The sequence below is a fragment of the Capra hircus genome, chromosome 14, assembly GCF_001704415.2.
Source record: "Capra hircus breed San Clemente chromosome 14, ASM170441v1, whole genome shotgun sequence".
Lineage (NCBI taxonomy): Eukaryota > Metazoa > Chordata > Mammalia > Artiodactyla > Bovidae > Capra > Capra hircus.
The window spans coordinates 57,081,494-57,106,705 of NC_030821.1; the positions used below are offsets into that span (position 1 = coordinate 57,081,494).

At 39.7% G+C, this 25,212-nt stretch overlaps 1 protein-coding gene across 1 annotated transcript in view; it reads left to right on the plus strand.

The window, feature by feature from the left end:
- TOX (thymocyte selection associated high mobility group box) overlaps nucleotides 1-25,212 on the plus strand; it is a 309,395-nt gene that overhangs the window by 257,395 nt on the left and 26,788 nt on the right. The window contains exons 5-6 of the mRNA XM_005689005.3: nucleotides 8,685-8,915; nucleotides 20,873-20,953. Coding sequence (XP_005689062.1) covers nucleotides 8,685-8,915; nucleotides 20,873-20,953 — 312 coding nt within the window. The remainder of the gene's footprint in view (nucleotides 1-8,684; nucleotides 8,916-20,872; nucleotides 20,954-25,212) is intronic.

The following is a 25,212-nucleotide window of genomic DNA, read 5'->3' on the forward strand; positions in this document are numbered from 1 at the left end:
GCAGGTGCCTACCTGGTATTTTATTCATGGGAACTGTGTATCAACAGCTTGTGCCTTCTCTGTGAGGCAAGAGAAATTTTTAACCAAAAATAATAAATAAATGTATCACCCTAAATAGGTAAATTTAGAAAAGACCAAATGAATCTATCAAAACTGATAAACATAACTAGCAGGTGTATGTGCTGCTGCTGCTGCTAAGTCGCTTCAGTCGTGTCTGACTCTGTGCGACCCCACAGACGGCAGCCTATGAGGCTCCGCCGTCCCTGGGATTCTCCAGGCAAGAACACTGGAGTGGGTTGCCATTTCCTTCTCCAGTGCAGAAAAGTGAAAAGTGAAAGTGAAGTCGCTCAGTCATGCCCGACTTTAAGCAACCCCATGGACTGCAGCCCACCAGGCTCCTCAGTCCATGGGATTTTGCAGGCAAGAGTACTGGAGTGGGTTGCCACTGCCTTCTCCGAACAGGTGTATGTAATAGTTTGTAAAACAGATTCATTTTTAGGGATCTTTGATTCTGCCAAAGATAACTAAGTATTGTTTCAGGATGACTTTAGCAAAAACACTCAGTGGCCTTATATAAGGTAAGAAATATAGTCAAATCTTTTCTTCACTTTAGTGATTTTGCTGGACAGTAGCCCAAATTTCTTACCTTATATAAGGCCACTGAGTGTTTTTGCTAAAGTCATCCTGAAACAATACTTAGTTATCTTTGGCAGAATCAAAGATCCCTAAAAATGAATCCGTTTTACAAACTATGAAACCTATACAATGCCCTCTGCTTGTGAATCATCTCAGGAGTATAACACTTTATATATGGTTTTCTATAACTGATGTTTTGAGTCATTGAATTAGTTATTATTAATGATAATAATAAACCCAATTGTAAAATGAAAGAGGTATTAAAGCCTTACTGATTTCACAGTAACTAGATGACTTACTTTCCATGCTTATTTGAATTTATTCTCGTAAGGGGATTTTAGATGGCATAGTTTAGAAAGAAAGGAGAGAATGAATTTAAGTAGCAGAATTTTTCAGTTACAGTACCATCACAAAAAGTGCTGTAATATGCCCTGTTTCTATGGCAAAGATTTTATAATATTTACTTTATATGATAAGAGTTATAAGTGGAGTTCTATGTTGTTTGTTCAGCCTATTATGCAGATGGTGCTTGATTAAAATCTATTTTAAACTACAGCGATTACTGCAAGATAGTGTGCATTAAACAGCTCTCCCGGCTCCATTAAAGGCTTTGGGACCGCGGCAGTTTATTTTAAATACGCTTATAGACGTTTCCAACTTCTCCAGGGACGTTTCAATATCAGTGATTCTCTTTCCTTGAGTCTTAACTCCTCTACTCTGTATTCTTAAGAAGTGCTATCTAAGTAACACCATTAACACATTGCTTTTTTAAAGTGGAAAATTATTGTTTTATTGTGATAAATAAGTTAAATACATCACTTTAATTAAGCAATAAGACATGACTGGAGGTGGATTACCAAAAGCATAAAGACACCCCCAGGGATTTGGGAAATAGGTATCAGTCTAAAAGTTAATACAGGGAGCACAGATATCTTTGTAAAGCTACTGTGAGAGCAGTATGTCTATGCATTTGTGTCTGTATTTATTTTTTCATGGGAGCTTTAATAGAGCATGAAAAAGTCCATGGTAATAAGGATTACAGGTAAGGCCTAAGTCCAGACATATTCTTAGTTGCTATGATTTTCAAACAACTGCTGTATACGTTTCAGATGTCCTTTTCCTTGCCACTGTAAGCCTTTGCCCACTACTGTAGAATGCAGGTGGAAACGTGGTGATCCACTGCATGTAGACTCCGTACTGATGCTGTGAGTTTGGAAAGATTAACAGGACCTTGTTCCTACTCTCAACGTGCTTGTCGTTGTGGAGACTTTATATTTTTGCATTCTATGGTCCATCTGTATTGTCAAGATCATGACATTGGAATTAAATTTTAACTCTTCTAGTCTTAGAACCCAAGTAACTCTAGAAATGTTATACTCTTAAACAGTGTCCTATACACGATCCTGTACAGTCCTTACAGTAGCCACAAGTCCTGTGTGACCATGTACATTTAAATCTAATTAAAATTAAATTTGAAAATCTAGTTCCTCACTTGCTCTAGCTTAGCATACTCCATTATCACACGTGGCTAGTGCCTACCTTCAGACAGTACAGAGAACGTTTCCATCTTCCTAGAAAATTCCATGAGATAGTACTGCTCTAGACTACAGTAGTCAGTGTCTCTGGGAAAATTAGGCCATAAAATTATAAACTTTCATCCATTCAGACAATACTCAAAATTAAGGTCCAGGGACATATTACAAATCCATTTAGCTCATTTTCTCACCACAATCATATTTATCATCATTGTGTTCATTCCAAATAGTTGATGGTCAGAAAGGCCAGGTGTCTTTCAAAATGCAATCCATTCCTGGCATGTAAGTGGATCTAAATTATAGCAGCATATCTTTCTTTGGGGAGGTTTTGTATATGAGAAATGATCATGTGGTTTTTAAATACATGATGAAACTACAGCCAGAAAGTAGGCCTGACAAATTCCCAGTTCATCATACAGACTAAAATAACAGCTCACTTCTGTACCTTCCCAAACACAAGTCAAATGCAAAGTAAAAAATTAGACCCCCACAATTAGGTGGCAATGCCCAGTGTTCAGACCCCCCCCCACCACATCAGGTGGTAATGGCCAGGGCTCACATGGCAGACAGCCTTTTCACTTCATACAGCACTGCCCACACGTGTGGATGCATTAGACAGCCAGCCACAGCAGGAGATTTGTATCCTGTTATATTGCTTTCTAAAAGCAGACATTGTACATACCCAGTAAGCCTCTATGCAAGGAACACTGAGCAATATAACAATGATTCCCTTCAAAGCATATTTTATTTCTTAAAATTATTTCATAGATAATTTTTATTTTTGTGTTTTCCTCTTACCACAGCTTTTGGTGGCAGAGCACTATTTTAAGCCAGTGTTTCGTTCTATGAGGGCAGTTTTATAAGTAGTCAGAATATTATGATCTAAGAATATCATTTTAGTGAGCTAGTTGAATTACTGAAGAAAAGGCAGTGAATCTTAAGAAATAAATATTTTATGTGTGCCCTGTAGATTAGTTCCCTCAGATGCCAATTTTCTTGCATGACAGATAATTCAGCCTAAGATTAACCATGAGTATTTAAAAGGAGAGTGTAAAAAAATTTTTTTAATAAATAAATAAAAGGACAGTATATCAACATGCTCTCACTTTCAGGAATCACAGAGATAAAGCTGATGTAATGTTATGAAATTGGCCAGTGGTCTGGCCATAATGGGGGATAACACCCCAGCTTCAAGCTTGGTGCCTCTCAGGAACACTGTCAGATACACAGGTGAAGCCTCAGGGTGACCCTCCATAATACATAAATGGTGTCTGCTAAGCCTTGAAAATAGGGAGGCAGAAATCATAAAATGCTTGTTTCTCCTAAAGGAGAAGACTGCATCTGGCTAACCCTGTTAATAAAGATAAGCCAGAAAAATAGGGGAAGCCTCCAGAAAGCCAACCAAATTGATTGGCTGCATGGACTTGTTTAGAGATTCCTATAGGGTTGCTATCAAAACAGTTATATGTGTTGTGTCAAAACAGTAGCTTGTGGTTTCTGTATGCTTGATACTTAGAGCTTCTCACTGGCCATAGCCAGTGCTCCGGCTTCTGCAGAGACTCCCTAGAAAGGAGGGCCACATTTTCCAGTAGCAGGTTAACTGTCCTGCCTGCTACCATGGGTGTCACATGAATCCAGCAGATCTGAAACGTCCCCCATGTCATCCAAATACTGATTTAAAAAGTAAGACAGCCTCTTCAATAAATGGTGCTGGGAAAACTGGACAGCTACATATAAAAGTGAAATTAGATCACTTCCTAACACCATACACAGAGATAAACTCAAAATGGATTAAAGACCTAAATGTAAGACCAGAAACTATGGAACTCTTAGAGAATAACATAGGCACAATACTCGATGACATAAATCAAAGCAAAATCCTCTATGACCCACCTCCTAGAGTAAGGGAAATAAAAACAAAAGTAAACAAGTGGGACTTGATTAAACTTAAAAGTTTTGCACAGCAAAGGAAGCTATAAGCAAGGTGAAAACACACCCCTAAGAATGGGAGAAAATAATAGCAAATGAAACAATTAACAAAGAATTAATTTCTGAAATATACAAGCAGCTCATACAACTCAATGCTAGAAAAACAAACAACCCAATCTAAAAGTGGGAAAAAGACCTAAACAGACATTTCTCCAAAGTAGACATACAGATGGCTAACAAACACATGAAAAGATGCTCAACATCACTTATTATTAGAGAAATGAAATCAAAACTACAGTGAGGTATCACCTCACACCAGTTAGAATGGCCATCATCAAAAAGTCTACAAACAATAAATGCTAGAGAGTCTACGAACAATAAATGCTGGAGAAAAGGGAATGTTCTTGCACTGTTGGTGGGAATGTAAATTGACACAGCCAGTATGGAGATGCCTTAAAAAACTAGGAATAAAGCCACCATATGACCCAGCAATCCCACTCCTCGGCATATACCTCAAGGAAAACAAAATTGAAAAAGACACATGTATCCCATTGTTCATTGCAGCACTATTTACAATAGCTAGAACATGGAAGCAACATAGATGTCCATTGACAGATGAATGGATAAAGAAGATGTACATATACAGAATGGAATATTACTCATCCATAAAAAGGAATGCATTTGAGTCATTTCTGATGAGGTGGATGAACCCAGAACCTATTATACAGAGTGAAGTGAGTCAGAAAGAGAAAGATGAATATCGTATTCTAACACACATAATCTAGGAAAATAGTATGGAAGAATTTATTTACAGGGCAGCAGTAGAGAAACAGACATAGAGAATAGACTTATGGACATGGGAAGAGGGGAGGAGAGCGTTAAATATATGGAAAGAGTAACATGGAAACTTACATTGCCATATGTAAAATAGATAGCCAATGGGAATTCTTGTATGGCTCAGGAAACTCAGACAGGGGCTCTGTATCAACCTAGAGGGGTAGGATGGGGAGGGAGATAGGAGGGAGGTTCAAAAGGGAGGGGATATATGTATACCTATGGCTGATTCAAGTTGAGGTTTGACAAAAAACAGCAAAATTCTGTAAAGCAATCATCCTTCAATAAAAAAAAAATTTTTTTAAGTAAGGAAGCATAAAGATCAGTTGTTCAAACACAATTTTAGACAGTGGAATAGGGAAACAATTTAAATTATTCAGGGGAAATCTTTTAATAAAAACATTTACAGTGAGTCATAGGAAATTTCTCTATATAACTGACATTTGATTATTTTCTACAAAGATTGATATAATCTGCAGTCATGGAGATTTCAGTGTGTCAGAACTGAAATCCTAAAAATTGAAACTTTTTCCGTTAAAATTTATAGGGAGTCCAGGTAAATATTCCATGTGGATAAGCATTTATTTCCATACACTGTGTTCCCATTGTCTACATATTCCCATCCTTGATGAAGTATGACCTCCAATGTCATGATCCCTTCACTTTTAGCATTCTTCATTGTGGTCTTTCTTGAATCCTTTTTATTTCTCTTCTTGATATTTTATTGTTTTTAATATAGAAATAGTTATTTTAGAAAATTTGGAAATTATAAAGCATACAAAGAAAATAAAGATGTCAAATAGCAATGGTTTTTATGCATTCAAAATTCAGAGGAAATGAACTTGACACTCATCCACCCACAATTGTTACTGGAAACTCTGCATCTTAAGAGATTCCCTAAATACAAATTCACATGAGAAGACAGTCTACAGCAAAAAAAAAAAAAAAAGTCAGGTACACTACCATTTAGTGGTCAGGTAGAGTTGGATGGGCCTAAAAATGATTCTAGAAACAGTGAGGACAGCAAGGTGGGCATAAAATCCAAAGACTGTGAACTTTGGAAGAGACAGGACACTCACAGTGAGAAATCAAGTCGGGGGAAGACTGAAAAGTCCCCTGGATTTAGCTCTGTGGTCCTTGGTGACCTTTTTGAGAGCCTAAGTGATGGGAAGGCGCAGGAGTTGCCTACAGTCAGCATAACCATGTGGAGGAGCCCGACTGTGAAGAGAAGAAAGCTGTGGCTCTGTGCAGCCTTGGGGCAAAGAGAAGGTTTGCTTGTTTGTTTGTTGCATGTCTAAAGTATCAAAAGGCAGTTGGAGGAGCAGAGTTAAGGGTGACTAAGGCCAGTGTCTCCAGCCCCTAGACTCTGGGATTTAATCAGTATAGAGCTAAAGCCTGGACACGAGGCTATTATTTAAAAGTTTCCCAGGTGATTCTAACATTCAACCATTAAGAATGAGCATTGAGGTCATATTTACCTACATGTTTAGTTTAGAGCCGTTACCCCAGTTTGCCCAGTATCCACTCAGTCCAGTCTCAGCATTCTTGTCCTTTGGCTCATTAACCTGAGGACCAGTCATCTCACAGGATCACCTGAAACCCTTCCTGGAGAAGTCACCTTCTAGTGTTGATCTATGTCAGTCTGTCTACTAGGTTCAGAGCCTCCTGTCCCCAAAGGGTTGTTTATCTGCTTCAGCTGACAGTTTCAAAACAATAATCTATTCCATAGCTTTTTAACAAAAGACAAAGCCAAAGAATTCACTTAGCTTTTTGTTTGTTTGTTTTTCCTGTCTCTGGTTCTCAGGGCATATCTTTTAAGCCATGACCATATGGCATCACAAATTAGTGTTAAGGTCATTTCTTTCCATTCATTCAGTAAAAAGTTATTACTGTGTCATAATTAACATCTGAATACCACTTTAAAATTTTGACCATATTATGTATATATCATCTCAGTAATCACACAATGGCACTGCAATGGGTTTGCAGTAGAGGAAATGGAGGCCCAGAAAAATATGTAACTTGCCAAGATTTCACAGCTAAACGTAGTAACAGAGAACGTGAGTGTGGATCTTCTGATGCTACATCCACCAGCCTCTCAGGAGCTCATACTTGGCATCCAATGGTGGCTATTATTTCATACAGGTTACCTTGCCTGGCAATTTACCTGAATAAGATATATTTTGCATGTTTGCCTAGAAGAGAAAAGCAACAGCCATCACAGCGATAGAAGTGATGGTGCAGAACCTCCCTGATAATGGTGACTTCATCAGGGTACAGTGCATGGGGGCCTTTGTGCTGGTGGGAGAGGCGGGTGGAAAGAGGCTTCCTTCGGAGACAGCACTACTCAGTACTCATGTAGACTCATGTAATTCTAGAACTAGAAAGAATTGCAGCCCAGACGTCTCATTCTATAGATGTTGATAAAGTGACATCACATATTAACTAGTTAATATCCAAGTTCAAATGCAGATGTCTAAAATACATTGTATTTTTTTCCCACTTGCATCACAGTAACATAACAATTTAGATTATCCGAATATTCATACTCAAGGACAATGGGAAGAAATGCAATCTTTCCTTAAACTGAGTGTTAAAGCTGTGCTAGAAATGTCTAGATTTGAGAGTCTAGTTTCCAGAGATGCACTCTCCAATATGGTAACCACTAGCCACATTTAGCTATTTAAATTTAAAGCAATTAAAATTGTATAAAATTTAAAATTTTGTTTCTTATTCCTGCTGGCTGCATTTCGTATGCTCATTAGTTATGTGTCGCTAGTGGCAACTATATTGAATAGCACAGATTTTAGAACTTTACCCCCTTAGCAGAAAGTTCTGTTGGACAGCACTGATCTAGGGTCTGGATTATGCCATTCTAAGCCATGAACATTACTAGGATTTCCCAGCAGCATTCCACAGACTAAGTGCAACACCAGCAGCCACTCAACTTTATTCATTGGATATGTTGCCACTATCATTTAAAAATCATGATTAGGGGTATCCTTGGTGGTTCAGTGATGGAAAGTCTGCCTGCCAATGCAAGAGACACGGGTTCAATCCCTGGACCAGGAGGATCCCACAGGCTTCAGAGCAGCTGAGCCGGTGGGCCACAACTACTGAGCTTGTGCTCTGAGGCCTTCGGGAGCCACAACCACTGAGGCTCACACGCCCAAGAGCCCTTGCTTCCCACCAAAGAAGCCACCATAGTGAGAAGCCCTCACATCACAACTGGAGGGGGCCCCCACTCGCCACAGCTAGAGAAAAGCCCACAGTGGGAAAACCCAGCCCAGTCAAAAAAAAAAAAAATCGCAATTAGGAAGAAAAGGATAAACTCCCCAAAAGAAACAGGTTGGATTGTTCATACAGTGGGGTTACTACAGGAGGAATCTCCTGCTGACTATCACAGTGCTGCTCGTCATTCAGTTCCTGCAAGAGAAAAAGGAAAAGCTGAGAGAGTTAAGGTATAATATCTAACAGTACAATAGTATTAAAAAGAGAATCAGTAAGGTTGTGTTAAAGCTATGTAAATTAGGCTAGAAGAGGATGAATATGAAAATTACATGAAATAAGTTTTACTTGAAAAACAGAAAAAACAAAACCAAGTGGCCCTTAGAGCCAGTGGCCCTCACTGGTCTGTGTTTGTGTGATGTGTATGGGTGAGTATACCTGCGTAAGTTTCAAGGAAGAGCAATATGATCTGCCCCTAAATTCATTTAGTTCTTCTATAATTCAGATTTTGTTTTATTTCAGATCAATGGTGGAGAGAAACGACCTGCCTCTGACATGGGGAAAAAACCAAAAACCCCAAAAAAGAAGAAGAAGAAGGACCCTAATGAGCCACAGAAGCCAGTGTCTGCCTATGCATTATTCTTCCGTGATACTCAGGCTGCCATCAAGGGCCAAAATCCAAATGCTACCTTTGGTGAAGTTTCTAAAATTGTGGCTTCCATGTGGGATGGTTTGGGTGAAGAGCAAAAACAGGTAAGAAAAGATACAAAATGGATGACTCAACATGATTTGAGAAAGTGTGTGCATCCTAAAGAAATGGCTTCTGAGGTTGTTGGGTGTGTGCTGGTGTGTGTGTGTGTGTGTGTGTGTGTGTGTGTGTGTGTAGTAGCTCCAGTCATGTCCGACTCTTTATGACCCTGCAGACTGTAGCCTGCCAGGCTCTTCTGTCCATGAGATTCTCCAGACAAGAATACTGGAGTCAGTTGCCATTCCCTCCTCCAGGGGTATCTTCCTGACCCAGGGATCGAACCTATATCTCTTACATCTCCAGCACTGGCAGGAAAGTTCTTTACCACCAGCACCACCTGGGAAGCCTGGTCATTGGGTGAATTCCTCGGATGCTAGAACTAAGGCTGAGAATGTGCCCCACCAGAACCAGACTTCAGGGGACTCTGACAAGGTTTTACATTCCTTTACTGCTGTTATAAATAGCATCTTAGTTCCTTTGTTTCAAAGTTTATATGGTGTAGTTACTTTTGGAAGGGCTTCTACATATCCAAGCCAGGATTACCTCATTCCTTAACGCTGCCAATGTGATCCTAGACAGAAAAAAAAAAACCACTAAAGGCATTTTGAGAACTGTCCACACCTCTCTTCAGCACTTAGTATTTACTCTTTTGTCACCAAAACTCTCTTTGCTCTTTGCTAAATGAACCTCGAATTTAAGGATCTCTACCCTTAGCCATTCCCTAAAGACCAGTAGAGTATGTTATTCAATCCCTCTTGTACCATATTCCGAGGCTGTATTAAATGGGCCCAGATACCTGATTATTTTCTCCTCTTGCGGATTGCCATGGTGTGACTGAGGACCACACTGGTGGGGAGCAGGGGCGTGAGAGACACTTTGTATCTCAGCCACAGTGTAAGTCATCCAGAAGGTCTTAAGGAGGATGGGAATTGTGGAAAGAGTCTTATCCATCTCTTTGGGATTCCGTGGACTGTAGCCTGCCAGGCTCTTCTGTCCATGGAGTTCTCCAGGCAAGAATACTGACGTGGGTAGCCATTTCCTTCTCCAGAGGATTCCCAACCCAGGGATCAAACCCGGGCCTCCTACATTGCAGGCAAGTTCTCAGGCTGTCTGAGCCACCAGGGAAGCCCATGTATAGACAGAATCCACTTCAACAAAGAAGCAGTATTGATCCCAGATTTCTAGATTGCCAGGACTAGATTGCACCATCTAGAATTTCATTATCATGAAGGAAAAATTAGACAAGCATTATCATTAAAGTTCAGTCACTGGATGTGGATGAAGTGGATGCAGCTTTAGATGCTACAGAATACTGAAGTGCATTCATGATGGGTTAGTCCCATATTGGATTCTTAACAAAGACTTTTATCTCTCCTCCTCAGGTCCAGGGAAGTAAGTAAGAAAGAGAACATCTCAAACCTGTGTACATCTCTAAGAGCCTAAATATCGTAGTATCTGTCAGCATCTACAAAGTATATTGTGTTTGATATTTTAACAACAGTTTTACATGATTTATTTCGTTTGTTCAGCCCAGTATTCATAGATGCTGTTTTCTGAATTTCGCAGGTTATGAAATGGGGCCAGTTAAATTCAGTCACTCATCCACTCGACAAAGATTTATTGAGTATTTACTGTGTGCCCCAGGCACTTTTCTAGACACTGGGAGGAGAGCAGAGAATAAGACAGAGTCCTATTCGTTGACTGATTTGTCTAAGACTACACACCATGACTAGAACTTATCATTCAACCTACAGTTCTTTTCTAACCAATTTATAAAAACAATTATAGCTGTAATGGTAAAACCAGCTGCTAACAGAACATTAGCTAAACCTACTCTTCCAATTCTCTCTAACCCCCCTTTACTATAAGTCCAAGCTGTCCTGTACAGTCTGAAATCTCTACACATTATATCCTTTCCAAGATTGCCACTCCCAGCTAAGGGCTTCATAGGGCCTGCCGCGTGGAGCTCTGCTACAAGAGTCATCTCTGAGGATGGAAACCATACCACAGAAATGTTCTCTGTGTGTGAGATTAAACTGAAGCTGCTCAGTCGTGTCCGACTCTCTGCAATCCCATGGACTGTAGCCTACCAAGCTCCTCAGTCCATGGAATTTTCCAGGCAAGAGCACTGGAGTGGGTTGCCATTTCCTTCTCTAGGGGATCTTCCCAACCCAGGGATTGAACCTGGGTCTCCTGCACTGTAAAATACAAATAGAGTGGTTGACATTGTATTTTGTGATTCCACTGAAAACCTAATATAGTTTTTTGAGACTTCAGAGCCAGTTTCTCTCCTAACTTGGATCAGTTTGCTGTCACAGTCCCAAAGCCAAAGTGTGGTTCCCCACTGATGTTGGAGACGCATGGTGGAATTCTACACAGGGGCTTATTCATGGATTGAGAAACTGAGTGCACCTCCACCAGGAACCCCAGCTCCACCCCTGTCCTGCTCTACCCATGGCCTGGGCACCAGGACATAACCTCTCTCCCTGCTCAGACAGCCCCTGTGTGTAGTCGTGGATAGGGCCCAGGCTTCAGTGCTATAAACTCTTGCTTTGTGAGATAGAATTTCCCAGAAGAGACATCCAGAAGGTGGTTGCCTTCCCTAGTGACTGTGATGGCAACTTGTGATCAGAGGACATTAGTGATCCCTTCTGCAACCCGGCAGCGAGCTGGGGATGCTGCTCAAAGGCTCACATGCGCTCCTTTGGTTTTATGTCAAGAAACTTCAGTCGCCAGTGCTACCACCAATCTGACTCCTCTTGACTGTTTTTCTAACCCTGGATATCTTTTCCTAATTACTTCCCTCATTTACTAGAGGAACTTAAATGGGGGAGGTCTACACAGCTCTTTCCTAGCCCACGATCAAATCCTTTACATTATCAATTCAAGGTCAGTGCCTGTTCTCATGTTTCTAGGGGAAAAGAATAATGTTCTTAGGATGAAAACTGAGCAGTTCCTCAAGGCAACAAATATAAAGCTTCAGGATTTCCCCACTAATTCTATTATAATACGGCCTTTTATTTTTATTATAGCAAGAGGGGAACACTGAGATAATATTCCACATTTTTGGTCTGACCAGGTAAGGTCTTTACAGACCCAAAGAATATGAAAGTCACTATTCTCCAGTGTCGTGATAAAAAGAGAAATGACTCCCATTCTCCCATTCTGCCTTTCAAACTCAGCTCTGAGCCTTTCTAGTGGAAGTAGGATCACAATTATGACATAATACTTAAGGCTTTTTAATTGTATGTTGTGATAACAAAACACTTTCCTCTTTTTCTTTTGTTTCCAATTTAATAAGTAACTTGTAATGAGTCTTTCTTTGGGTTCTCTCTTAATAGAAATAGTTGGGGGGTTGAAGAATGTGTTTTATAAATAAAAGATGAGATTATATAATAGCTGACCCTACTTGGCGGCTTCCCAGGTGGCCTTAATGGTAGAGAAACCACCTGCCAATGCAGGAGACCTGAGAGATGTGATGTCGATCCCTGGGTTGGGAAGCTCCCCTAGGGGAGAGAATGGGAACCCACTTCAGTATTCTTGCCTGGAGAGCCCTGTGGACAGAGGAGCCTTGCAGACCATTGTCCATGGGGTCGCAAAGAGCTGGACACAACTGAAGCAACTTAGCATAGCACAGACCCTATTTAACTCACTAAGTATTATAAAGCAATTCCTAATCAAAATGCAGTTGTTTAAAAAAATATTCTAAGATTACTTAGGGAGATATATTAATAGAAATAACTTTTTCTCTTATAGAGAAGTTAGTATTTTAACACTCAAGCACCATTACCAAAACAAGGTACTGGGATCAGTTTGAGTCACTTGAGATAGTTTGTCCCCATGCCTTCTGTTCCTTTGACTTGACAGGGGTTCAGCATAGCTTATTCTTTCCTCTTAAAAGATGATCTTGCTTAATAAAGATAGTGAAGCCACAGAGTATGTAAAAAAGGGTGGGTTTTGACATATACGGGTGCAAGTCCACCCCAGGGACAAGCAGGGAGAGGGTTCAGTGAGTGAGAGCAGATGCCTCGCTTTTAGAAGGGACATACTGCATCAGCTGGGCCTGCCGTGCTCCACGTGGCAGCCCCTCTCTGACAGTTTGCTGGAATTGCCCGCAAAGCGCACATGCCCACCTAGAATGCACGTTTTGGGCATCAAGAGAATTTCAGCAAAATATCCAAAAGTGTTATTATGGTGTATTGCCACCTGTTCTTCCCCTTTGTGTTGACTCATGGTGCCAACATAATATCTCTGTTTCAAACTTAATTTAATTGTATTTTACTCTCATTTAATATTCAAATTGGAGAGCATACATACTGCTATGTATTTTTAAAGGAATGTTGCTGGAGCCAGTTAGAGGCAGACCACTAAACTTCAAAATTTAGGACAAACATGCATGTTGCAGAACAGCCCCCACCTGATGCTGCTGGCTTTGTGTAGGCAGCTGGTTCAAGGAGAAGGCTAGGATTTCATGCACCACCATTGTTCAGAAATCCCGTTGTCATAATAGCCCACAATTATGAACAGCTCCAAATATAAACACAAACTGGGGAAAATGGGCAAAATTATTGATGACTTATTAGGGGCTCAGAAAATTACAATATTTAAGGAAAAACAGCTATTAGTGAGATTACAATTGAATGTTTTCTTGCCAGCCAGAGGGAACAGGACTAATGGGGCTGCTGTGTATGTGTGTGTCACATGCTTCCTCTTTGTGGAGTCTAGGCGGGGCTAAGAAGCCACTGCAGATGGGCAGGTCTTTATTTTCAGAAGCCCCGGAAAGGAAGAAACTATATGTACTTTGATTTCTGTAAAGAATCTCTCAAAGAAGAGAAATCAGAAGGAAGCTAAAAGAAGTGATAAAAATCCTCCAGGAACACAAAACCTCCCTTATGAGTTGTGCCTACCAAAGCCGCTGAACAAACTTCACATATCAGAGATCTCTCCATTTGAATACTTTCGAAGATGGGGCTGAATCTGGAAGGGGGGGAGTGGGGTTGTGTTTGGGATTCCAGCAGGTTTTAAATGCTAATGAATCCTACGACAGTGGAGAGCCTGGTTCAGAGACATAGTAAGTCGTTTCCAAAAGGCACCAGCTAGAGAAAGGGAAATAAAACATAAGTGTGACGGTGATGTTGGTCTTTGCTACTTTTGTTTCATTGACTGGAACCTACAGAGAACGAAAAATAATAACGTAACAAGATCATGCCCTTTATATGAGACTCCTTGGAGTTTGAGCAACCCTCAGCATCTTTGTTTATGAAGGTCCAGCTAAATTTCCTGTATTTCCCCGTTATTCTGAATTCTGTGATTCTGGTCATCAAAGTCAAACCCCACTAAATTAAAGAGTCCCGTCCAGCTTTGAAGCAGAAGGGATCGGTCCAAAGAGCTATAAAGCATTCTTGGTTCCTTTTTAGCCACGGAAAGTCAGCTCCTAAGTGGGAAAGGAAAGTCACCTTAAATCAGAACCAGATGTAAATTACTAAATGAACCTTAAGTTCCTAATTGGAGACACAGTTGGGCTGTAATACATTTAGCAAATTACAAACAAAATGTTCTTGTTTACATTACATTAAATGGCTTTAAAGCTTCAGCCAAAGAGCTAAATAAACACGCTGTTAGGCTAAAAATGGAGTGGAAGGCCTGTTCAGGGTTTGGTGTATTCAGGAGAAACCACAGCCCACGGTGCCCAGAGAGCATATTTTTGTAAATGCTACCCTGTCGTGGGAGAAGAGAGCAGGTTTACCTCGCGATCCAGAGCCTAATGAGCAGATATCACTTGCAGGGAAACTGTTTGAATATTGTAACATATGCCTTCTTTCAGGATGCATAATTCATATCCAAGGATATTAGCCATAGCAGTTCAGCTCAATAGCAGCACCTCATTATTTCATCCCTCAGTATTTATTCCTATGTTTGACGCCTCATGAAATTACTGTTAATGTGTTTATATAAGGGCAGGTCTGACACAAGTGGGAAGAATGTAATTTCCTGCTCATTCTTTCCTGCTGCTGTGTCCTCTTCCCCTGGTAGAAGTGGCAAGTGTAAATAGTTAATTTGCTTCAATTATGAGCCTGTCCTGCTAAATTAGAAGCAGCAGGGATATGAAGAGCCAGAATTATACTTACGAGGCAGCTGACAAATCCTCTGAGCCCGTGGAATCAAATCATTTACTCCTCATTGGTGCTCAAATACCCACTACAGAAGCGCTGCCGGGGCCTTCCCCCACCCCCGCCCCATATCTTATGATAAAATTTGGATTTTATGTCAACAATACTTAAGGTTAACTAAAATCCTGTTTTACCATAGCATTCACACACGTGTTTATCTTGGCCAATTCCTTATAAACATTAGGCATTTTCTCCAATTTTTTTAATGCTAGATGTAGAAGATATATAAAACAATTGTTCACTTAAAAACTGTAGAAGGTGAGGCAAGTTTATATTAATATTCATAAAAACTTGAAACAGCAGTTGGAAATATTATACCCAATGGTGAACATATTTCTAAATCACAGGCATATATACCTATAATTAATTGGTACGTAAATGGGGTTGTGGCACACCTTCCTGGGTGTAAATACACAGAGTGCAAATGGAAATACTCCGTGCTGATACACAGAGAGAGCAGACATTTCACTTAAATGGTTCCATGATGTCAGCAGGGAGAGAATTTGAACATAATACTCACTCAAGTCCATTGGCGGAGAAGGCAATGGCAACCCACTCCAGTACTCTTGCCTGGAAAATCCCATGGACGAAGGAGCCTGGTAGGCTGCAGTCCATGGGGTCGCTAAGAGTCGGGCACAACTGAGCGACTTTACTTTCACTTTTCACTTTAATGCATTGGAGAAGGAAATGGCAACCCACTCCAGTGTTCTTGCCTGGAGAATCCCAGGGATGGTGGAGCCTGGTGGGATGCCGTCTTTGGGGTCGCACAGAGTCGGACACAACTGAAGCGACTTAGCAGCAGCAGCAGCAGCAAGTCCACTGGGCTTTGTGTATTATTGGTAAACATGTTTCAGGAGGGCAGGTTATCTCTTTGTATACCAAATCCTCTGTCCCCACTGATGCCCACCCCAATTTAGAACATGCAGTTTGGTGTTCTACCGTGAGTACCACACCCATGCTGACTCACAGAAGAGAAACCTGAGACCAGGGATTATACACTCTATTGCAGGCATTTCCCGAGCATCTGCTATGTGCCAAACTGCCCTGCTAAAAGGGCTGCCCTGTGGTTGGGGGTCTGAATGAGGCATCCAAGGGAGATCACATGTAACCAGGAGGGGCTGTTGCATAAACAGAGATAAATCTCAGATACCAGACCAGTTTGATTAGATACATGTATATATATGCCTGACACAAAAAATGCACACAATAGAAGCATATTTTAATACTTTTTTTGGTTTTGTAGCTTCTGTTCCTCACACCATGCAGGAACATAACAGATACTCACTATATTGTTAAGTATAACTTAACAACATTACACTCTCTCATCCTCATTTAATAAACTGACAGATATATTTTGCAGCCATATTTTCAGATGAAGAGCTTGCTTCTGATCCCGACCATTCCAGAAACAGGTTACCCCATTATTGTGCAGACAATGTGTTTGCATTTGATGGATCCCAAAAAGAATCGATAGCAAAATTTTTGTCATGTTGTATAATGTTTTCAGTTCTCTGAATACCACTTGATAAAGTTCTCTGACTTCTGGAATGCTTAAGAAAACGCTGAGCAAGTTACACAAATGGAAATTTAACTGCATTTAAGGACTAAGTTCTGTGTAAACACAGATGCACTTGCTCTAACTGTCCTAAATAATAATAGCATTCAAAGATGCTGCAAACGTTAATTTCTCAAGTACTGTATATTACAGGGAAATGAGATTAAATTATTATTTCTTACATAACCATGTTTCTAAGCATTTTCTATAAATATGAAATTATACTGGGGAAAAACTACATTTGAAGTTAACCAAAAAGAAAAGTGCCTTTAGTTTTGTAGTGTTTGAATAAAATCCAGAATTAGAAGAACTGTGTTTTTTCTTATTATTACTGCAAAGAGTTGAATAAACTACAACTAGAGATTAACTAGGGACCAGAGCCAAAAAGAAGGAAGGAAGAAGGAATTAAATGGTATTTATAAGATTTTACTTTTCTATATAAGTTAGATGGATTGTTTGGGGAAGGAGCAGAAACTGAAAAAAGCAAAATAACAGGTTGTATTAGAATGTTTTCTGTTTGAGTGCATCTGTAGTCACTGATACTGAATTGCTGATTTTAATTAGAGATTATTCGCTTATAAAAATGTATATACATGCTAGAATGTAGTGCAACTTAAATAATGATTCATAGAATCACTAGGTTACATGAACAGAATTTGGATTCTCTAGAACTGCCATTTGAAGTCTGTTTTAGTTTAGCCATTATATATGTTTTAACTTAACTGCTGAGATGCAATCCTTAGATAGGGTATGGTAGCTTTCTTAGAATAACAAACCACAGCAACTAACTAAGTTAGGACAGGATGAATTCAAAAGTGTTTGGATGAGCTGGGGAAAATGATAAATGATGTATTATGATTTTTAAATCCTCATCTGGCCAACTTTGCACTTTATTTCAAACAGCTGTAGCCCATTTGGAAGCCATTTTGTAGTTCAGCTGAGTACTAATATTTACCGTGTGAATCACATTTCTTTAAAATATTTGTCTTTCCCTGAGAGAGAGAGAGAGAGAGACCATTTCTTTCCCAAACTTAACTTTGATGTAAATCAGACCCATCCCCTAGGTTAGAAGGTTTGATCATTGCAGTGGACTGCTCATTGCAAATGCAGTCAGCGTCATCTTTGGTTTCTGCAAGTGAAAGAGTTTTCTCCATCCATAAATAGAGCTTTGAAACGTTTTTGTGGAACTTTTTACTGATGATTTTTAATTATCTGTTCTAAAGGAAGAATTTCAGTATGTGGAATTCTTACATTTTTTTTATCATTCTCATATATTTGAGGCCCTTCTTCAGACATCTGCATCAAATACAGGATTCAGAAAGCATCCTTGTAGAATTTTAGAGGGTAGCATTACAAGGACATACAGGGTGAATAATATTTGAGCCATTAGCTAGTTCTCAAAGGTGGAGGTTCTAAATTACTGTAAGGGAAGCCACCTCAGATTTTAGTTCTGACCCAGGGTACCCCCCTTTAGACACAATTACAGAAACATACCTCCTGAAATCACCACCCTTTGAATCCTCCCTCTGAAGATCTGCAGCTATTCAGGGAAGAGCAGACCCATCAAGCCATGTAATGTGACGTGATGAGTTTCCTCTTTCCTAAAGTGGTATTTAGGCACGTGTAGGATGATCCCACATAGCCAGTCATCAATAGCCAATAGGGAGCCATCTGGAGGAAACAGGGTGCTCTGAATGCTAGTCAGGAATCCCATAACAACATCGATCTCCCCTGAATCCAGGGGGCATACATCCAGCCTGAAACACACCGAGTTGCCACCTTTCTCCCGTGGTTGTTAATAAACAAATTTCAGGAAAGTTAACACCTTGTGGGATGTTAACCACTGGGAGCCCCACTGTAGTAATGCTGCTGTTTCTTCGATAGAAACCGAGGGCAAGAAGGATGATAGATGTTACAGTCAGGCCATCTGAACACTGTCTTACCTGTGCTACTTAGAAAATGAGGCTTCAGGCAATGCTGTGGAAGCTAAATGAACCCTAGTTAGCTGTCCAAGGAGGTCACCTAGAGTAACATGAGTAAAAAACATGATAGAAATGCTTCAAGTTTATAAAAGCGTACTAGCATCGAAGATATTTTTGTTAAATATTTGCTTCAAAGTCCTGAATAGGATTTCTGTCTGTGTGGGAGAAAAACCCTCTTGAAACAGTTTTAAGGTATTAAAAGTAAATGTAAACATTGTCAGTTTAAGGTCATTCATAATAAAAAGTATGTCTTGCGGAAGAGATTGGAGGGAGAACTACAAACAGAAATCTGTATTTGAAGAAAGAAAGAAATCAATCAAAAAGCAAGAGAGCTCCATGTTTCTCATTCTGACTGAACCAAAGCGTATGATATGCATGAATCATACTGTTCAAAGACTTTGCTGGAATTTAGTGTTTATTTGTTTTCATATATGAGTGTCTAAAAAAGAATCTGAATTTGACTTCTAATAATTAGCTCAGTAAATTAAGAATTTTCCTGTAATTGATTAATTGACTTCTTACTAAAAAGTTTCTTTTAAATTTCTTTAGTTCCATGTATTGTAAAGATGACACTAAAGATGATTGTGTGATACTATTGTATGAATTCATAATTGCCTTATTATAGTTGCCTTTATTATAATATACCAAAATGCCAAATATGAAAGACTAGGCTAAAGCGCTCCCTAAGGGAGAACAATGAGCACATTCATTTCATAGAGTCCTTTATAATTCTGTTGACAAGGTTACTCATTTGTTTACTTTAAGTAAAATGTTCTGCTTTAATTAAAATATTTATGAGTAGGTAATATTTCTCACACCTTAAATTTCACAGTCGGGGACAGGCCTCAGCAAACCACCTTCCACATCAGAAACCATAAATTGACTTCTGCTGCTGACTTTGGTAGATATTTGGTCTTTACACATAATTTATATTTAATACTTTGACTAATTCTAAGGCCACTTTCACACTGGCCTGTGTCTGGTTTTGAGCTCAGCATTACAAAGTAGTAGCCAAGCCTCATTCCTTGCTGTAAAATTCAAGATGTGGGAAATTTAAAATAGTCGTATCGATGAAAATGCATCCAATGGTGAAAAATATTTTGTTCTTTTGGGCTGATTTCAAAAGATTGACAAAAGCAGGCTCTAAAGCCTTGAAAGAATTACCTTAATGATAGCAGACAAAGTATATTCACTTTGCTTATCTTTCATTTTCGACTCTAATAACTTCTTTTCTGTTAGCTTAGCGATGTGACCTTTAGCCTACCAGCAAGTTGTTTTTCAGTACTTTTGCTCAATTTAGGATGATTTTACTTGTATTTGCAAGATGATTTCCTATGAAAAATGAAAAGCTGCTATAAATTGAAACTCAATTCAGAACATTTTTACCTTTTCACACTGAGGCATCCACACATCCACACCATGTGTTTTTTTGTGTTTTCTGGAAAGGGCATGACCAGAGCAGGCTACACGTCACGGCACATGTGCAGTCCGCAGCCACTCAGGGTCCCCAGCCCACTCCCAAATGTGACTTCGACTGCCATCACTGATTGCTGAGTCTTTGAAAATAGAACTTCAAGGCACAAAACTTTAAATTAGTGATGAACCTGCAAACTCCATAACTGTTTCTTTGATTAGCATGTTGAACTTTATTGATCATCTTTGGAATCTGTCCTTGTTTTTGTATTTAGCAAAGAGATATATGTCAGGATTTGAGTGCACTACAGCATTATCTGCCCCTTATATAAGTACAAATGGCTTCTTTTCTCACATGTGATTCCCTGAGAACTTGCAGCCATAGTATCTTTCACAGATTCTTTACCAGCTGAGCTACGAGGGAAGCTCTGTATATGTCAGGATTTGAGTGCAGTATAACATTATCTACTCCTTATATAAGTATGAATGGCTTCTTTACTCACATGTGGTTCCCTGGGAACCTCCAGCCATAGTATCTTTCCAAACCAACTGCCTCCACTCTCAGACTAACCCAGGTATATCTCTTCATATGCTTTATGCAAAATGGGAAATTTTACCATTGTTAATCTTTTTATTATCTAATCTCTTGCCATACTTCTTAAAAACTTGTTTCAGTAAGAAAACACTATCTTTGGGGAGCTACGTATTATTGTATTGTGTGTGTGTGTGTGTGTGTGTGTGTGTGTGCGTGCGTGTGAACACACACAATTATCATTCTGCATTGCACTTCTCTGGAAACAAAAGCAGATGCACTTTCTAATCTAAGACTTCTGTTGTTGCAGGTCTACAAAAAGAAAACAGAGGCTGCGAAGAAGGAGTACCTGAAGCAACTAGCAGCATACAGAGCCAGCCTGGTGTCCAAGGTAACATGCAACCGTGTGGTCTTGGGACGGGTTATGGCCATCTCGTCTCAGATCATGATGGTCATTTGAAAGCACAAAAGATTACTTCAGCGTTTCTGCACAATCTCCTTTGCTGAAAAAATAAATCCTAAGCAAAGCTGTATGTTATGGAAATATTTGTTCATACCTAGAGGACCAGAACAACACTTGGGCCTTTAGTATAATGTTGCCTACCTGTGGATTACTTGTTTTGTGGGTTAGTTGCAGCACATTCTTAATCCTGAGCCAACTTTCTGTTTCACCACATTCTACTCTTTAAATGTATTCCACCCCCAGCACCCCGACCCCATCCCATTGGTCTTTGAGGAGATGGCAACTGTCTTTAATTGTAGCCTCATTACAACATGATTAGTATGTATGCCTGCCAAAATAAGCAAGCAGATGGGGGGAAGATGCATCATTTCATTTGAAAAAGAATGCACCCCTTAAAAATATTTTATGCTTTGGAATATCTCAAATATGAACCCTTGCTATAATAAAAACTCAGGAGTTAACGCTGTTTGGTATTGGGTTATTAAATCTATATTTCCCTGTATAGATTTCTCAGGGAGTAGTCTCAGTGGCTATTGAGGCTGAGGCTGTGAAGACTGGACACTGTGTCATCCTAAGTCCAGATGTGGCTGGTATTTGGCTCAGCATTGGGTGAGGTTCTGGATTTCAGTCCATTCACCCACGAAAAATACTTTCTATTATCCACAAATACCCAGTTCCCTCCAACAACTCTAAAGTAATTATGTAAGTTACTTTTCCTTGGGGAATATGTATACTGAATATATGATGTGCAGAAGAAAAAGGAGCACAAAGTACGAATACATAAGAAATTTCATGGTCTCATGCAACCTGTTCCACTTCTAAAGTATGACATTGTGGGAAAACTGAATATTTATTATTTAACCTTAAAATTCCTTCCTTGTCTGTATTATCTCACTATGGATCTCACAGTTTCTAATTTTTCTAAATCCTTTCACAGCTATTTGTATTTTCTGCTGATACCATTACAAATTTCAGTATAATTAAAGAATTCATAGCATGTATATAAAATTACAGCAGAAAAACAAGGTGCAAAATACTATTTGTTGTTGTTTAGTTGTGTCTGACTCTTTGTGACCCCTTGAACTGCAGCACACCAGGCCTCCTGTCCTTCATTATCTCCCAAAGTTTGCTCAGACTCTTGCCCATTGAGTCACTTGATGCTATCTAATCATCCATTGTCCCTTCTCCACTTGCCCTCAGTCTTTCCCATCATTAGGGTCTTTTCCAGCGAGTCACCTCTTGCATCAGGTGGCCAAAGTATTGGAGCTTCAGCTTCAACATCAGTCCTTCTAATGAACATTTAGGGTTTGATTGGTCCAATACTACTAGGTTGGTATAAAAGTAACTGCAGTTTTGGACCATGAATTTTAAATTATTATAACTAGGCTCAAACACATCTGTGTTAATCAAAATAGGAACCGTTACCATCAACACATTTTTGCCAAAGAGAAATAAGTTTGTTTATTCCTGTAGCATAAAAGTGCATGTTGGGGATTCAGAAAACTCTTGGAATGCATTTTCCGCCTCCTGCTGGTTGTGGAAGTTATTTTCCTGACAAAAAGTTGTTGAGATGCCTGAAGAAATGGTAGTCATGAGAAGTCAGGGGAATAAGGTGGATGAGGCAAAACGTCATAGCCCAATTCGTTCAACTTTTGAAGCATTGGTTGTGTGATGTGCAGTCGGGCATTGTCGTAGAGAAGAATTGGGTCCATTCTGTTAGTCAATACTTGCTGCAGATGTTGCCATTTTCAGTACATCTCATTGATTTGCTGAGCATACTTCTCAGATGTAATGATTTTGCCAGGATTCAGAAAGCTGTAGTGGATCAGACTGGCAAGAGACGACCAAACAGTGACCATAACCTTCTTTTGGTGTAAGTTTGATTTGGGGAAGTGCTTTGGAGCATCTTCTCTGTCCAGCACTGAGTTGGTCATCACCAGCTGTCATATAAAATCCACTTTTTATTGCACATCACAATCCAGTGGAGAAATTGTTCATTGTTTTTGCATAGAATAAGAGAAGATTTCACTTCAAAACTATTTTTTTGCCTTGCAGTCAGCTCATGAGGCACCCACTTATTGAGCTTTTTTACCTGTCCAGTTTGTTTCAAATGGCAAATGACGATACAGTGGTTGACACTGAGTTCTTCAGCAACTTCTCGTGTAGTTGTAACAGGATCAGCTTCAGTGATCCTCTCAACTGGTTGTTGTCAACTTCCAGTGGCAGGCCACTGTGGTGTTCATCTTCAAGACCCTCCTCTCCTTTGCAAAACTTCTTAAACCACCACTGCACTGTATGTTCATTACCAGTTCCTGGGTAAAATACGTTGTTGGTGTTGCTAGTTGTCTCTGCTTGACAATCCATTTTGAACTCAAATAAAAAAAGACTTCAATTTGCTTTTTGTCTAACATCATTTCTATAATCTAGAATAAATATAAAACAGAAACTAATAACTCATTAGCAAAAACATCAAGTGAGAAATGTGTATTCAAATAATGTATAACACAACCACTTGTATTTAAGAATATATTCCAATATCAAATAGCAAATTTCAAAACCTCAGTTACTTTTGCACCATCCTCATAAATCCATCCAACAGTTGGGTTATATAGTCACTTGGTATCATGCAGATTAATATACCCAAGAAGTAAGTTCAGTTCAGTTCAGTCACTCAGTTGTGTCCAACTCTATGCGACCCCATGAACCACAGCACGCCAGGCCTCCCTGTCCATCACCAACTCCCAGAGTTTACCCAGACTCATGTCCATTGAGTCGGTGATGCCATCCAACCATCTCATCATCTGTCAGTCCCTTCTCCTCCTGCCCTCAATCTTTCCCAGCATCAGGGTCTTTTCAAATGAGTCAGCACTTTGCATCAGGTGGCCAAAGTATTGGAGTTTCAGCTTCAACATCAGTCCTTCCAGTGAACACCCAGGACTGATCTCGTTTAGGATAGACTGGTTGGATTTCCCTGCTGTCCAAGGGACTCTCAGGAGTCTTCTTCAACACCATAGTTCAAAAGCATCAATTCTTTGGCACTCAGCTTTCTTTATACTCCAACTCTCACATCCATACATGACTACTGGAAAAACCATAGCCTTGACTAGACTGACTTTTGTTGGCAAAGTAATGTCTCTGCTTTTTAATCTGCTGTCTAGGTTGGTCATAACTTTCCTTCCAAGCAGCAAGCGTCTTTTAATTTCATGGCAGCAATCACCATCTGCAGTGATTTTGGAGCCCAGAAAAATAAATTCAGCCTCTGTTTCCATTGTTTCCCCATCTATTTGCCATGAAGTGATGGGACTGGATGCCATGATCTTCGTTTTCTGAATGTTGAGTTTTAAGCCAACTTTTTCACTCTCCTCTTTCACTTTCATCAAGAGGTTCTTTGGTTCTTTTTCACTTTCTGCCATAAGGGTGGTGTCATCTGCATATCTGAGGTTATTGATATTTCTCCTGGCAATCTTGATTCCAGCTTGTGCTTCTTCCAGCCCAGCGTTTCTCATGATGTACTCTGCATAGAAGTTAAATAAGCAGGGTGACAATATGCAGCCTTGACATACTCCTTTTCCTATCTGGAACCAGTCTGTTGTTCCATGTCCTGTTCTAACTATTGCTTCCTGACCTGCATACAGGTTTCTCAAGAGGCGGGTCAGGTGGTCTGGTATTCCCATCTCTTTCAGAATTTTCCACAGTTTATTGTGATCCACACAGTCAAAGGTTTTGACATAGTCAATAAAGCAGAAATAGATGTTTTTCTGGAACTCTTGCTTTTTCCATGATCCAGTGGATGTTGGCAATTTGATCTCCGGTTCCTCTGCCTTTGCTAAAAGCAGCTTGAACATCTGGAAGTTCACAGTTCATGTATTGGTGAAGCCTGGCTTGGAAAATTTTGAGCATTACTTTACTAGCATGTGAGATGAGTGCAGTTGTGCGATAGTTTGAGCATTCTTTGGCATTGCCTTTCTTATGTAAGAGGGCATGTGAATTCTTCTAGTTTCATCCAAGGTAAGTTTCTTCTTGAGCATTTTAAAGAGAAGTTTTAGTCAGGACATTTTACATACAAGAAAATCAATACATAAAGTCTTGGTCCCAATACAAAACACTCTGGTTAATATTATGCAGATTGCCAGAATGCTATAGTACTGACTAAGCCTTTACTTTCAAAACAAGAGTTCTCAGATTTG